The following is a 15,352-nucleotide window of genomic DNA, read 5'->3' as shown; positions in this document are numbered from 1 at the left end:
TAGTCGCCAGCTGATTTCCCCTGTCTTTAAATCCACAGCCATTAATCTGAGCCCAGCGCTGCTGCTGCTGCTGCTGCTGTTTTACAAGTCAACATAGTCGAGATAAATGATGGATATACCCATCAGTTAGCCAGTCGTTGTGTTACTGCGTGGTTCGGTTTGATCTGTTCGACGTTTCGAATCGAGGAAAGTTGGTGTTTTTGACCCCGGTGGGGCTCCATGGTCGTTTTCGGTTCCTCTTTATTTTCTGCCGCAGTCAGAAATTATTTCAGCTTCGGGCAGACGGTGGAGCTGCTCCAGGCCAGCTAGCGACAGTGGCTATCGACAGCGGTCTGCCGTGTTTTTGAACCAGCGAACTAAGCACCAACATTAGTGCTCTAGTGTTTTTTATTATCCCTGTTTTAATGCTGTGTCGACCTTGCTGTACTACATTCGGCCGTCGTCCTGGTTCCTGTGTGCGGTAGCTAGCTGCTCTGCTATTGGTAACGTTAGCTAGCTAAGCTAGCTAGCTAGCTAACTTTCCTGCCGTCAGATAATGCTGCCGCAGTAGACTGTGACAGTCTCACCCCCCAAAGACGCTCGACTTTAAAGGTATGTGGCTTTTTAAACTGTCCGACTGGTTGAGTGATACCAGGGTGTATAGCCATAAGGCTTGAGCCAGTATGTGGTTTATCATGTATTTTAGCTAGCTGGCTAATCAGCTGGTAATGATGCTCAGTCCAGATTAGATAGCACTAGCTAGCTATATATGTAGATAGCAATCTGTCTGTCTGTCTGTCTGTCTGCCTGGATGGGTCTATCTATCCATCTGTCTAGGTCTATGTGTGTGTATATGAATGTGCATATGTATATGAATGTGCATATGTGTGTGTGTGTGTGTGTGTGTGTGTGTGTGTGTGTGTGTCTGTATGTATGTATATATAATGTATATGTGTATATATAATGTATGTGTGTGTGTGTGTCTGTATGTATGTATATATAATGTATATGTGTATATATAATGTATGTGTGTGTGTGTGTCTGTATGTATGTATATATAATGTATGTGTGTGTATATAATGTATGTGTGTGTGTGTGTATATATATATATATATATATATATATATATATATATATATATATATATATATATGTGTGTGTGTGTGTGTGTGTGTGTGTGTGTGTGTGTATATATGTATATATATGTATGAGTAATGTCTTGAAACTACCACACATGTACTGTATGCATCTTAACCATATTTACATATTGAGTCCCCCATTGTTTTACACTGTTGCATTGTAAACCTCACTGTGATAGTTGTGAATACCATGCATATGTGTAGTATATTGTCGCTTAATGTAGTGATTGTTCCTGACATTGTCTTAAAATGTTATGATCACTGCACCAATAGAAATGCACCAAAATGACTTAAAATATTTTTACATTGACTTCCATTGAAAGTTAAGGTGTTTTTGTTTTATTGTTTTTTTTTTCTTCTTCCCCTTTTACTGTAATTGCCGTTTTGGAGGCACTAGATACTGTGTTATTTTTTTAAAATATATTGACAATGAACTTATTCCCGCATTGTGTTAGTCATAGTGTTGTAAACATCATTGTGACTGCTGTGAATGTTTAACTCTGTGCCAGGCGGTGCAAAGCAGAGAAAGGCTTGAGGGGGGAAAAAGCACATACAGGGTCTTTGTGCCAGGGTCTGCCCCCCTCGGACGCATCGCTGTTTCCTGTCTCCCTTCCTCTTTGACCAGAGCCATGACCGCTCAGAGAGAATCCGACACGGTGAGTATTCTCCAGTTCACGAAACTCGCTTCTCTTTTCTCTTTTTTTTTTCTTTTTTTCTTAAGACAAAGTGCTATGAACAGTACGACTTGATGTCGGCCTACAGCTGGAATATACGGAAATCCTAATCTGTGGATTAAGTGGGAACTAAGTGTGCTCTTTCATTTTATTTGAGGCTATAAAATGTCCTGTTTCATTGGAAGACCAGAATAGCTTGTGACGTGAGGGCAGGACGATACAGCAGAAGTTTTGAAAATGTGGCGTGGAGGTGCAGATCTTCTAGGTGCTCTCGTGCTCCATTTTATAGACAAACTTGTTTTGGGGTCATTTCAGCACTGTGACGCACAGTATTCACTCTGTTTTGTTCATCTGCACTGATTTTATGCATTTCTGTGTAAACAGATGCCCTCAGGGATTCACGATATGTAAGCCTATAGGATATAGGATGCATTGGGTCATATGGTTAAGAGGGTGTTGCTAAGGCCACCGAGGCAGATTAAACGGTTTGTTTTCTTCTCGGGGTTTTAGAGAAAGGGGTGCACAGGGTTCAGGGAGTGAATGTTTTTGTCAAAAATGTCACCGCTTCCTATTATCTGTCACGGATTTGCTGATAACCCCCTCCTTAAATCCCTTGGGGGGGGAGGGGGGGCTCTCAGGGCTTTCCTCAGCTTTGACAGGCTTAGTGTTTGTAAACAGACTGTTGCATGACGTCACCAAGCGGTCCTCTTTGTTCTCTGCTTTGAGAGCCTATCGGCAAAAGTCAAATTGTTCTACGTGCACCAGGAAAGGGGGGAGGGGTGCCCTAAATTTCAGCAGCACTCAACAGAGATACCTGATGGTATGCAAACTGGGGAGCTGTTAAGCGTCTCATAATAGGAAGTAGGCCTGTGTGATGTTAAAAGATGAAAATGGCCACGTCTGTTCGCAGGCGAAAAGGTGTTGCTTGTCTTATGGACACTTATTGTCTTATTGTTGGAGGAATTACGGAACTGTTCGGGTCATGACCGGAGTTTCTGGATAGACTGCAAGTTTGGGTTTCCCCACCGGCTGCTGATGAGCTGGTTCTCCTAAATATTTATATGTGAAAGTCATGCAGAGTTGTTGCTTTTTTTGTTTTCTTTCCCCCCCTGTCTGTACATGATCATCTAAGCTCACCTCAAAGCGTAGACTCATATTTTCTGTAACATTAGCCATTGTATTTTGTACTAGCTTGAGGAACATCACAGGAAATTCATGATCTTCACTTCTGCTTTCAGCGGTTGCGAGTGCCTCGTAATTGAATGTTTGGTGCTACCTGTATTGGTCTGTGTTTTACTTACATTGCACATGGTTGCAACATGCAAATCGACCCTCATAGATTTGTGTGTTTTTTTTTTTTTGTGCTGTGACAAGGCTGACTGTTCGCGAACGTTTCAGATGAGTGTGCTGTGAAGGTTTCGAAATGAGTGATTTTATTATACATGAGTCGTTTCGAAAAAACAAATATAGGGCACATCCAGAATTCACCAATTCGCCATGATTTTATTATTTTTTTTGTCGTCGTGGGAAACATGGCTGTATTATGATCGTATTATTATTATTCTGTCACTTTACGTCTGAGTGTGGTTTTCTAAGCATGTGACGGGTATCATCAGAGCTACAAGACGTGTAATTGCCCTGTTTAATTGGATTTAGTGCCATGCAGTGTGTGAAATGTTCAATAATACAAAGCAATACAATATGTAGAAAAATGAGTCTAAATTTAAATGTAATGTATGCATCTCAGGCGTTCTTGTTTTTCACTCCAAACAGTAGCAAATGGGTTTAAAGCAAGCATTGCCAGGACCAGCTGGCTTACCTTTTTCCACCCCTCACCCCCCACATTGCTCTGAAGGAGTGCATTTAGTAGCAGCCAAGCACTGCACACAGGGTGTGGGTGATGTAATGTTTAAACCCTGAAGTCACTGAAAAGTAAGAATGGTGGAAAAAAAAGTACTTTAAAATTCTTGGGGGAAAAGGCAAAACTGCTGAACAAGAGGCCTCTTTCTGGATTCTGTAAGGTACTCTCAGTGCAAGCACGGTCTCATTTTATTTTGGGAGCTGTATTAAGGTCTGCTGGTTCCTAGCCTCAATCTGCTCTGCCACTGACTGCACTGCCATTAACCCTCCCTTTTTCGAAGTGGGGCATTGTTCAAATACAACTCAAGCTTTCATTACTATTCCAAATGCAAATGATATCTTTTCTGATGTGTTTTAACAGCAAGTAGAAGTCATCAGAAGCCAGCTCTTTCAGAGGTTAATGGAGAATCATAGGGGTGAATGTGCTAACACATCTGCTAAACAGGATGTGAGATTTTAGTGCCTGACTGTTAACCCTTTTTTGGATTGTAATGCACAGCCAGTCAGGTTTCTCTCCTGTTCTGCAGTAAAATTGTGAAAGATTCAGCCATTGTAGCAGCACTCAATGACCAGAATTAAAAGTTGCTGGGATTTGATGTTTGAAGCTCGTATGAAGAGCATAGACAGATGTTAGACCGTCTGTACTGTGAAATGGTAATGACTCAAGGAGATGGATCAGTGCCTTGGAACACTTGCTGCATAGCAATAGCATAGCAATAGCATTTCTTGTTTATTGTCGTTTTTTGGCTGTAATTTGGACCCATAAAGTGTGGCTGGACATGTGTATGACCTCTTGAAGCAGTAGGCCTATTATTGTTGATTCGGATTTACTGGCATTGTTTAGTTGTGCTGTTTTTTTGTTGTTTGTTTGTTTTTTTTTTTTTTTTTTTTTTTTTTTTTTTTTTTTTTTTTTTTTTCCCCTCTTTCTCTAATATAATGGGACTCAAAAGAGGGCCTTCTATTCTACAAATCAACCATGCTTCCTCCCCCCCCCCTGCTGTCTGAGTTTATGCATGGGCCATGTAAATTTAATAACTCCGTCCCGGGCTGTCTGGGACACCTGGGGTTATCGCATTAGGGCAACAGCCTGTAGAGGGAGAGAGAGAGGGAGTAAGGGCAGGGGGTTTCTATTACACATCACCGGAGGGCAGGAAAGCTTTCTCTTGGCCCCACCCATGTCTGTCCTATCACCGTGGAGATGTGCCCATTTGACAGGAAGCTTCAGAGGAAACAGCCGATTTCAAGGCCCCAGAAGCCAAGGCAGGAATCTAATTAGGAAGGAATGCCTATTTCTGTAGATGCCTCTTCAGATCATCCCGCGTCATGTGGGGTGAGGGTTGAAGTGAGTCATGCTGTGCTTGGGGTCGATTCTGTGGAAGTGTTGGATTCTGTTTAATGTGTGGTGTTTTCCCGGTAACAGGTGAACCTGCGTCTGATCCTTGTGAGTGGGAAGACTCAGGATTTTACCTTCTCTCCCAACGACTCGGCCACAGATATTGCTCGCCATGTCTTTGAGAACTGGCCAGCAGGTAAGTTTGTGCACTTTGATTTTTGGTATAGTTTGGTTCAGTTCGTTTTCAGCTCACTTTGGCTCCAAGACAAGAGACTGTTAAAGCAGTGTTATGCAGCAGTTTTACCTTAACTAAGCTTCAGAATTATTTTGATGGTACACTGACTTGTAATGGAGAGGATGGTGTTTCTGTCATTGCCACTCTGGGCCAGGAACTGTGTATTCTCTTGCGAGAACTGTATAACGCTCTATAATCGTCAGTCGTATTTGTGTAAATTCATATAATAGTACTCTACCTAGTCAGCATGGTTCTTCTGCATCCATGTATCAACTAATGCATATGTACAGCTGTCTGTTTTTATTTATTTATTTATTTGCTTTTGCTATGACTGCTTTTTTCTTTTCTTTTTTTTAATACGTAGTACATGCTATTAGGGTAAATATGCATTTCCCCCATTGAATTTGGGAATTACAATGGTTTAGGAGTAGTTTTTGTAGTTTTTAAATTATAGATTGTTGTCATCTCTACTCCTTTATTTTATAAGCTGCAATATTTGAAGGTTTTTTTCAATGTTTTTGATAGCAATTTTTTTCCTGCTTCAGTCAATCTGCATCCATTTGCATCACTGTGATTAGTTGCGGTTGTGTTTGTGTGCAGGATGGGAAGAGGAGCAGGTGAGCAGCCCCAGTATTCTCAGACTCATCTTCCAGGGCCGGTTCCTACATGGCAATGTTACACTAGGAGGTGAGCTGCACACAAGCACACCCAGACTCTCCTGGTGCAGAATTAACCCCACCCACCCATCTACTTGCCTGCCTTGTCTCTCTTTTCTTTCTTTAAGTATTGTTCAGTGTAAATCTTTGTTTTAGCTTGACCAGTTGTTGCAAGTGCCTTTTACATCTTCTTTCGCAGTATTGTCATTACACTGAAAGAAGGTTAACCTGTCTGTTGAGTGAGATAAACAATTTTTTTTTAAATGTAAATGACTAGTATACTGTACACATACTGTAACCTCTTTGTTGAACAGCTCTCAAGTTGCCCCCTGGCCGAACAACTGTCATGCACTTGGTTGCCAGAGAGACGCTGCCAGAGCCCAACTCCCATGGTAAGTGCTGAACTGTCCCTTTGGCAGCCTCTTTATGCCCTTCAAAAGTGTGTGTGTGTGTGTGTGTGTGTGTGTGTGTGTGTGTGTGTGTGTGTGTGTGTGTGTGTGTGTGTGTGTGTGTGTGTCCTTTCTAACTCTTTCTATGTGCAAAGGGAACAATGGTTTTGAGAGCCTCTGCCCATTAGCGCTCGGATGTGTGGGTTTAATCTTTGAACAGCTTATTTGTTGTAGCTACTGACCGTTCCATTAACCCATTTGATTTTATACCTACTTAAGCAGTCCTCGGTTTGGCTTATAGAGGCACACAGTAGCACATAACTGTAATTGTGGAAGGTGACCCATGCCGTTTTGGGAAGATATGCTTTTAGTCATCCCTGTTCAGTACAAACATGCTAGCAAAGCTGTAAGAATGGAGTAATAGAAATGCACCAGACTTTGTTTGAAGGGTGTGGCATTCAGGTGAATTAAAAGGACATTGTATCTAATCTGAAATGCATTATGGCCATTAGAGGTCATACCTGAAACGAGATCCTGAATCTTAATTTGTGAGTTGTTCTTGCAGGTGTTCTAGACAAGCCAATGAATATCAGATTTTAAAATGCTGCCACCATACTTGTTCTGTTACTGTGTAACATTTTTAATGCAAATGCAATGTACTAGTTTTTATGGTAAAATGTCTAAACCTAACGTTGCATCTCAGAATTCAGACTGCAAAAAATGTGTCTGTTCAGAAATTTGTCTGTAAAAAAATGTAATATGGAGACTTAATTAATTTGGTATAACTAAACAGCTTTACTCTTCAGGCTTAACCATGAGTTAAAGTTCTCTGTCTTAACTGCTTCACTCTTATCTTACATAAAAGAAAACTGTTACCAGATAAGGAAAGAACAGAGTTGCATTCCACAATGTATTACATGTAATGGTTGAGCTATTACCTGTGTATAATGTGACTCAGAGATTTATGTTTGGATAGTGCGTCTAGAGTTCACCTGAAGGCAGCCTCCCTGATTCCAGTGAGTTTTACATCTTGTGTTACAAACCATGTCCTCATGTTACCATTTGACTTTGAGACGAACAAGAAGCTAACAGGAAACAAGTAATGAGAAATGTCAGCGAACACACATCAGTTAATCTGTGTTCTGATGCTTATGACTGGTCAGTGAATGTATGTTGTATTAGGGACACATGTACTGTTACTCTACTCAGCCAATCGTGTGGCAGTGGGATAGTGCATAAAATCATACATTTGAGCCAGCAGCTTTGGGTAATATTCACTACAACCGGTAGATTAATGGGAGAATGTGATCCTGGTGATTTTAAGTGTGATGCCCCCCCATAAACCGCTGATCATCTGGAATTTTCAGCACAGCAGTCTCTGGTTTACTCCAAATGTTGTAATTAAAAATAAATAAATAAATAAAAACATCCAGCAGTTCTGCAGACTGCACACACACCTTGTTTATGAGGGAGCTCAATGGAGAATGACCAGACTGGTTCAGGCTGACGAAAAAGCTATGGTAACTCGGGTAACTCAACCACACTGTACTTTTGTGGTGAGCAGAAAATCATCTCAGAATGCTCAACATGTCAAACCTTAAGGTAGATCAGCAGAACAACAGCAGAACAGCATGATAATGAACCATTTCACAAAGCTAAAGTCACCTTAAGCTGAATTTAATGAACATGGCGGCGAACATGGCGAATGTGTGTTTCTTTTTTATATTTTAGTGCTATAATAATGGCTAAAGATGAGTAATTTTGTCTATTAAGCAGAATAGTTGGTCATGCACTGTGTGGTAAGAAGCTGACCATCAATGAAAGGGCGTGAGTACAGCAGAACTGATGGTCAAACACACTAAAAGTTTGTGAAAAGAGAAGTTAACAATGCTAGTTGGTGAAACTAAAAAGGTATCCACACCATATTTATAACCAGAATCTCAAAATATATCCATGGTGCTATCAGAATATTATGACCACTCCTTGTTTGGAATGAACTTGGCTATTGATATCAGCTCCCCTTACCATATAGGAGCACTTAGTAGTTCTATAATTAGACTGTAGTCCATCTGTTTCTCCGCATACTTTGTTAGCCTCCTTTCACCCGTCAGCAGCACTGCTGTGTCTTAATCACTCGTACCAGCACAGCACACGCTAACACACCACCACAGTGTCAGTGTCACTGCAGTGCTGAGAATAAACCACCGCTCCAATAATACCTGCTCACTCTGTGGTTGTTCTGTGGTGTCTTGACCATTGATGAACAGGGTGATGGGAGGATATCAAAGTATGCAGAGAAATGATGGACTACTGTATGGTTTCAAGTCATTGGAAAAACTGACGTTGCGATAATTTGTTGTTCTGTGATAATAGACAATACAGGAATTTTCACCGGATTCCTCTAAAAGTCAATGGGCCAACATATTGTGGTGATTGCAGTAAGATAAATGATACTGGGCAGATATAATCTGCTCTAGGCTGGCAGGCAACATAAGCAAGGTGTAGCTTGAGGTGTATGATTTAATGAGCCTTATGTGAGTATTGCATGTTCTGCAATGTGACTAGTGCGCATGTGCACATTGCGATGACTATGCTGAAATGACTACAGTCTGTAATTATAGAACTACAGAGGGCTCCTACACACATGGACAAAATTGTTGGTACCCCTGGGTTAATGAAAGAAAAACCCACAATGGTCACGGAAATAATTTGAATCTGACAAAAGTAATAATAAATAAAAATGCTATGAAAATTAACCAATGAAAGTCAGACATTGCTTTTCAACCATGATTCAACAGAATTATTTAAAAAAATAAACTCTTGAAACAGGCCTGGACAGAAATGATGGTACCCTTAAAACTTAAACTTAATATTTTTTGGCACGACCTTTTGAGGCAATCACTGCAATCAAACAATTCCTGTAACGGTCAATGAGACTTCTGCACCTCTCAGCAGGTAATTTGGCCCACTCCTCATGAGCAAACTGCTCCAGTTGTCTCAGGTTTGAAAGGTGCCTTTTCCAAACTGCATGTTTCAGCTCCTTCCAAAGATGCTCAATAGGATTTAGGTCAGGGCTCATAGAAGGCCACTTCAGAATAGTCCAATGTTTTTCTCTTAACCATTCTTGGGTGTTTTAGCTGTGTGTTTTGGGTCATTATCCTGTTGCAAGACCCATGACCTGCAACTGAGACCAAGCTTTCTCACACTGGACAGCACATTTCTCTCTAGAATCCCTTGATAGTCTTGAGCTTTTATAATACTCTGCATAGATTCAAGACACCCTGTGCCAGATGCAGCAAAGCAGCCCCAGAACATAACAGATGTTCCATGTTTCACAGTAGGGATAGTGTTCTTTTCTTGATATGCTTCATTTTTCAATCTGTGAACATAAAGCTGATGTGCCTTGGCAAAAAGTTAAATTTTTGTCTCCTCTGTCCATAGGACATTCTTCCAGAAGCTTTGGGGCTTGTTAACTTGTAGTTTGGCAAATTCCAGTCTGGCTTTTATTTTGTTCTCCTTGGTCGTCTCCCATGAAGTCCACTTTGACTCAAACAACGACAGATGGAGCGATCTGACACTGATGTTCCTTGAGCTTGAAGTTCACCTTTAATCTCTTTAGAAGTTTTTCTGAGCACTTTTGTTACCATTTGTATCATCCATCTCTTTGATTTGTCATCAATTTTCCTCCTGCGGCCACGTCTAGGGAGGTTGGCTACAGTCCCATGGATCTTAAATTTCTGAAAAATATGTGCAACTGTAGTCACAGGAACATCAAGCTGCTTGGAGATGGTCTTATAACCTCTACCTTTACCATACTTGTCTATAATTTTCTTTCTAATCTCCTGAGACAACTCTTTCCTTCACTTCCTCTGGTCCATGTTGAGTGTGGTACACACCTTGTCACTAAACAGCACAGTGACTACCTGTAGCCCTATATATAGGCCCACTGACTGATTACAAGATTATAGACACCTGTGATGCTAATTAGTGGACACACCTTAAATTTAACATGTCCCTTTGGTCACATTATTTTCAGGGGTACCATCATTTGTGTCCAGGCCTATTTAATGAGTTAAATAATTCTGGTGAAGCATGGTTCAAAATTAGCGTCGGATTTTCATTTGTTCATTTTCATAGAATTTTTATTTAATTATTACTTTTGTCAGATTCAAGGTATTTCTGTGACCATTGTGGGTTTTTCTTTCATTAACCGAGGGGTACCAACAATTTTGTCCACATGTGTATATGGTAAGAGTGCTGATGTAATGGGCCATGTTCATTCCAGACCAGGGGTGGTAATAATGTTCAGGTATGACTGTATAATGTGTAAGTATTTATTTCTTTTCCCTACCCCACTTTGATGGGGTCTTTGAGAATGTGTTAACTGAACTATTTTGAAAGCTCTGCTTTAGGGCAGTCAGTCATTGAAGGAAGAGTGCTAGTTAAATCCTTCCATTTATTACTAATTCAAGGGACTGTGTTGCCCAACCTGTCATTCATGTTGTCCATTATGTTCGACAGTAACAATCAGTCTGAACCGACAAATGGGGAAAAGCTTCAGACTGGTTGATGTAATGGTGTTTAGACGGACTGTGATTAATGCATGTCACTCAGTGTTTTGCTTTTGTCTTCTTTTTAAGGCCAAAGAAACCGGGAGAAGACTACAGAAAGCAGCTGCTGCCTATTGCTGTAAAACTGAAGAACAAACAACTCCCTGCTCCCCCTGAACATCCCTCTGTTCCTCAGCCCCGTCTGCCTTTCTCTGCTTGCCAACCCATGATGTATTCTGAATGATTACTGAACAGCTTGGAGGGTCAGATTGATTTTTTTTTTTTTCATTCGGTTGATTTCATTCCTGTACAGTAGCTGGGAACTTTCTGTGCCAAGTACTCAAATATGTTTTTTGTTTGATCTTTTTCGTTGCCAAAATTACTCTTTACTTAGTAAAAACATGATAAGAATCTGTACATAGCCCTCTTTTAAAAAAACGGAACAATAATGAAATACCCAGAATTCTGGAAGGAAAATGAGAACGGGTGAAGGAAGAGCTGAAGGAAGGGATTTGTTCTACTCAGGAGAGAAACTGGAAGTTTCTTCCCTTCCTTCACGAACATGGAGCTTTCTGATTGGAAACACAGATTCGGACATGGCTCTGCTCTTAAGTGCCGGTTACCACTTCGTCAGCTGAAGCATATGCCCATCACAGACCCTTAACCTGGACTTGCACTTAACTTTGGATTCTTAAGTCGTCGTGCTTGGCGGTCTTAATCATCTCATCCTGTCTTGGACGATAGCTTACCTCTCCACTGGCAAAAGGCATGACCTCCAGCACAGCCTGCTGTGAAAGTAAGCCTGTTGATTTGTACTTCATAGGACGAGTGCTAAGCGTCGATGGACTGAAAGCACATGCCATGACCACCCATATGTTTGCCTTTAGCGCAGGAGTTTGAACTCTGTCGTGCGGCTCTTTTTTTATTTCATTATTTTTTTTGTTTCCCTGCCCTAACAGCTGTGTCAACACGTGCATGCCCTAGTCTAGTGTGTTCTCACCCTGGGTGTGTACCTGCCTTTTCGGAACCGTAATGTGCTCGAATAGTGAAGGTCCCTCCCCCTGAAAAGTGAGTGAAAAGATTGCCAAATGTTGAGGAGAGGACACAAACTGCTCCTGTTGCCTAGTCGGGAACTCCTCCCCATCCCCTTCTCCTCAGCCACCTTAGACGCTCTCTGTCTGCTAACACGTCCTGAGGGACCACCGCCCACTGCCGTCTGACGCGAGGAATGAGAAGAAGGGAAGTGTCAAAAGGCACCTGCTTGAAAGCCTCCGCTACAAGGGCTGCTTGGAAAGCACGATGGATTTCTGGGCCCCCCTGCTGAGCTGCATTGGCAAGGGCAAAGAAGAGTGAACAGGGGATGGCATCCCCTAATGGGGCCTCTTGCTGGGCCAGGAGAAAATATGGGTGTTTTATTTCCTCATGTTTGTATGCTGTCCTTTTTTCTTTTTCTCCCCCCCTTCATTTGCCTTCTGATTGTGGCAAATTAATATTATTAATAATTGAATTCTTAAAAAAAAAGTCCTTTGTAATCTTTGTGTCTGTGTAGTTCAGGTTTTAATTGGTACACATTTAACGGCTGACTGACGCGTGCAAGTGCGAGACAGTTTTTGGGAAGGGATGTCACAAATGATACGGGAGACCGATCAGTCACGGGCGACTGCAGTGTTCAAGGAGACTGTCTCAGATCTCCCTTTGAGTGACCGTCCCTCAGCGAGTGTGTATTAATCATTGTCACGGCTATGAAATTAGCTTCAGAATATAAATGTAAAAAAACAAAAAAACAATCTGCTTAAAAGCCTGTATTATAAATTAATAAAAAAATTCAAGTAATCTCACTGTCTAGTTCTTACAGGCACTGCCTGTTCGAGGTTTCTTTGCGGTGTGATTTTTATTTTTTCACTCAACTTCAGGCTCTAGATGGCAGTGTTGATTCAGCATCTTAAGGACATGACTACAGCCGTCTCGAAAAGCTTGGTAGTCAATTGCCTGGTTAATATTATCATCTCATTTTCTCACCTTCTCATCTGAAGGAGGAGCAGACCATAATTAACTGATTATAACATGCTGGTGGAGTGAATGTTAAAGAATTTTAAAGAGAGCAGCTGTGCAAAGTGTGGGCCATCAGGAACCCACTCTTAACCGAGAAGCCTGGCACTCCTGTGCTTTACACAGTGGACTGTAGGCATATTCTTAATCAAACTGTCAACCATTTAGTCTTCTGACTGCTGGTAGAACCCCGCCCCCTCACACACTCATCATTCTTGTCATTTGTGGATATGATTAAAAAAAAAATTACATTTAATTTGAATCACACATTCCCCACAGACACATCACACAACTCACACCTCTTACTCCCTCACAGGCCCCCAAGGTGAGACCATCTACCTACCTTCTTTTATGATTTGTTTGATTATGTTTTACAAGCACAGTAAAAAAAAAACAAAAAAAACAAACAAAAAAAAACAGCTACTTTAGGATGAGTCATGCGGATTTTCTTTCCTGGTGGGCCTTTGATTATTTGGTGAGCCCTGCTTTGAATAGTTGGTGTACAGCAAGGCACTGGAAAGGCTCACAACTCGGTCGGCTTTTAGCCTAACTGGGGATACCCTCTTGTTTCCCCTGCCTTTCACGTCATCATGCACCACTTTTGATTCCCCCCTTCACTGATTCATGCCTCGGGAAAAGCTGTGGTCATGAAACCTGGGACGTGTGGGCAGGCCCATTGTTTTTCGTTGTGTAGTCTGGCAGATGTATGCATGCACAGTTGTGGCAAAGATTGTCTCAGACTACTAACAACCCTCAGATTTATGGTTGGGTATTCATTCATTCTGATCAGTAAAGACTGTTACATAACAGTTTTGGGGTTTTGGAATTGGTCTGTTCTTCTGCTCAGTTTTTGGATATGTAGGGTCATCTTTTTAGTGAAGAAACAACAGAATGCCACTTCTGTGTACTGAGCTTTCATTATTCAACTATGACAAGAAAAATAGAGTGTCCAGTACATTGGGGAGCTGTTCTGAAGAGCTCTTGGAGAACCTGACCTTGTTCAGAAGGAGCATAAGACTGGGCTATAATGGATTTCTAAGTAAAGAATGTTTATTAACTGGGTTTAATCTCTCTGATAGAGGCTGGCCCTCTTGTGCCCAATGTGTTTTCCATTGTGGAGCAGCAGGGCAGCCTGAGACTCTGATAACATTATTGTTTGAGGTCAACATAATGTTTTCCCTCTTTTTTTTCCAGGCCGAGCTTTCCTTGACCAATAAATTCTCCCTTGTTTTGAAGGATCCCTTCATGACGTATAGCTGCGAGAGTTCCAGGTTTCCAGTTGACACTGGCAAAGAACTTGAGGAAGACGAGCAGCCCAGGCAGCGTATTTGAGCTCAAATCTCGTCGTAGTGAACTACAAGTACGTGCCTGACCAAATCCCCTCGTTGCCAGAGGACGTTCAGTGAGTTAAGCTGAGTGGCGTTTTGAAAAGAACATGTGTTGTCTCTTCTTAATAAACTGCATGAACAGCAGAGTAATAGCTGAATCAGCATGTCTTTGCTGTTGTTTAAATCTCAAGGGATTCTTCTTTAATGAAGTCAGTCCCTTTTGAAAAAAGAACCATGGGAACATGAAGCACAACACAGTCCTGCTGTGACTGTCTGAAGCCAGAGAAAAGCTCATGTGGTGAATACGTGTGAGATCAACTGCCTCACTGTTACTTCACCAGCACTGGTATTCGGTTAGATTATTGGTTAGAGCCTGTAATCTTAAGATTGGTTTCAACTCCTCCTACATGATGTTCTGTAACCACCTCTGTTGCGCCGCTGTTGAAGTGTTAGTGCGCTTAATCGGAGCAGGGTCAGGCCTCTGTCGCTTGTTATGTGTGAAGGAAGGACAAAGTCCAGGGTTCACCTGGAATGAGCTGCCAGTGCTTTTGCTAAGAGGTTTTATGGGGGATTTGGATCTGAGCTATGGGAGTTATGGGGCAGCTGCCTTTGCAGCTCTGCTTCCTTCCGACTCTGTGTGTTTTTGGCTTGGGAATTCCCAGAGCAGGGGTGTGTGTTAGCAGTGGTAACTTGTCATGGTATAATTTCTTTAACCCGTAGAGACCTTTCCTCACCCTTATGTATGAGTTATATTCCTGTCGTTGTCAGGGGGCAGCCTCGATGGCCTCAGTCATGCCCACCTGAGGAGAGAGCAGAGCACCACTTAAAGCAGCACTATGGGAAATTGTTTCTTCTGTTTCTTGCTCCAGGGCTCCCCCAACAGTCGGGAAGGGGAATTTGTGTGTTCAGCCACTACTACATTACCCAGTTCTTGCACGCATTGTCCTGCCCACTTCACCAACATTACATACTGCAAGTGAGCAGCGTGCCGAGCTCAGAATAGCAATGACAGCGACGCTATTCTCTCTATTACAAGTGTATAAGATCTGGTCCCTTACTCAAATCAGTGGAGTATTACGATGATTTTGAAGCTGATATTTTAGGGCAGAAATTCTACATAGTGTTGCTTTAACACTGTTTTTGTTTTCCCATTGTGTAAT

The 15,352-nt window shown here is 41.7% G+C and overlaps 1 protein-coding gene across 1 annotated transcript; it reads left to right on the top strand.

The window, feature by feature from the left end:
• The first annotated feature begins 24 nt into the window (after positions 1-24).
• Positions 25-12,648, top strand: ubl3b (ubiquitin-like 3b). Its single transcript, XM_072663017.1, has 6 exons — positions 25-591; positions 1,628-1,774; positions 5,073-5,181; positions 5,821-5,907; positions 6,191-6,268; positions 10,906-12,648. The coding sequence occupies exons 2-6, from the start codon at positions 1,748-1,750 to the stop codon at positions 10,956-10,958; spliced, it is 354 nt and encodes a 117-aa protein (XP_072519118.1). The 5' UTR covers positions 25-591; positions 1,628-1,747; the 3' UTR covers positions 10,959-12,648.
• Positions 12,649-15,352: the final 2,704 nt, after the last annotated feature.

Source organism: Salminus brasiliensis, chromosome 19 (assembly GCF_030463535.1).
Source record: "Salminus brasiliensis chromosome 19, fSalBra1.hap2, whole genome shotgun sequence".
NCBI classification, from domain to species: Eukaryota; Metazoa; Chordata; class Actinopteri; order Characiformes; family Bryconidae; genus Salminus; species Salminus brasiliensis.
The sequence above is the reverse complement of the archived record's forward strand: the minus strand, read 5'-3'. Positions and strand labels throughout refer to the sequence as shown.

Bases quoted from the DNA above. Each gene is read 5' to 3' on its own strand.
- ubl3b (XM_072663017.1), top strand. From the start codon at position 1,748: ATGACCGCTCAGAGAGAATCCGACACG. The intron at 1,775-5,072 runs GTGAGTATTCTC...TCCCGGTAACAG, and splicing joins CTCAGAGAGAATCCGACACG to GTGAACCTGCGTCTGATCCT. The intron at 6,269-10,905 runs GTAAGTGCTGAA...CTTCTTTTTAAG, and splicing joins GCCAGAGCCCAACTCCCATG to GCCAAAGAAACCGGGAGAAG.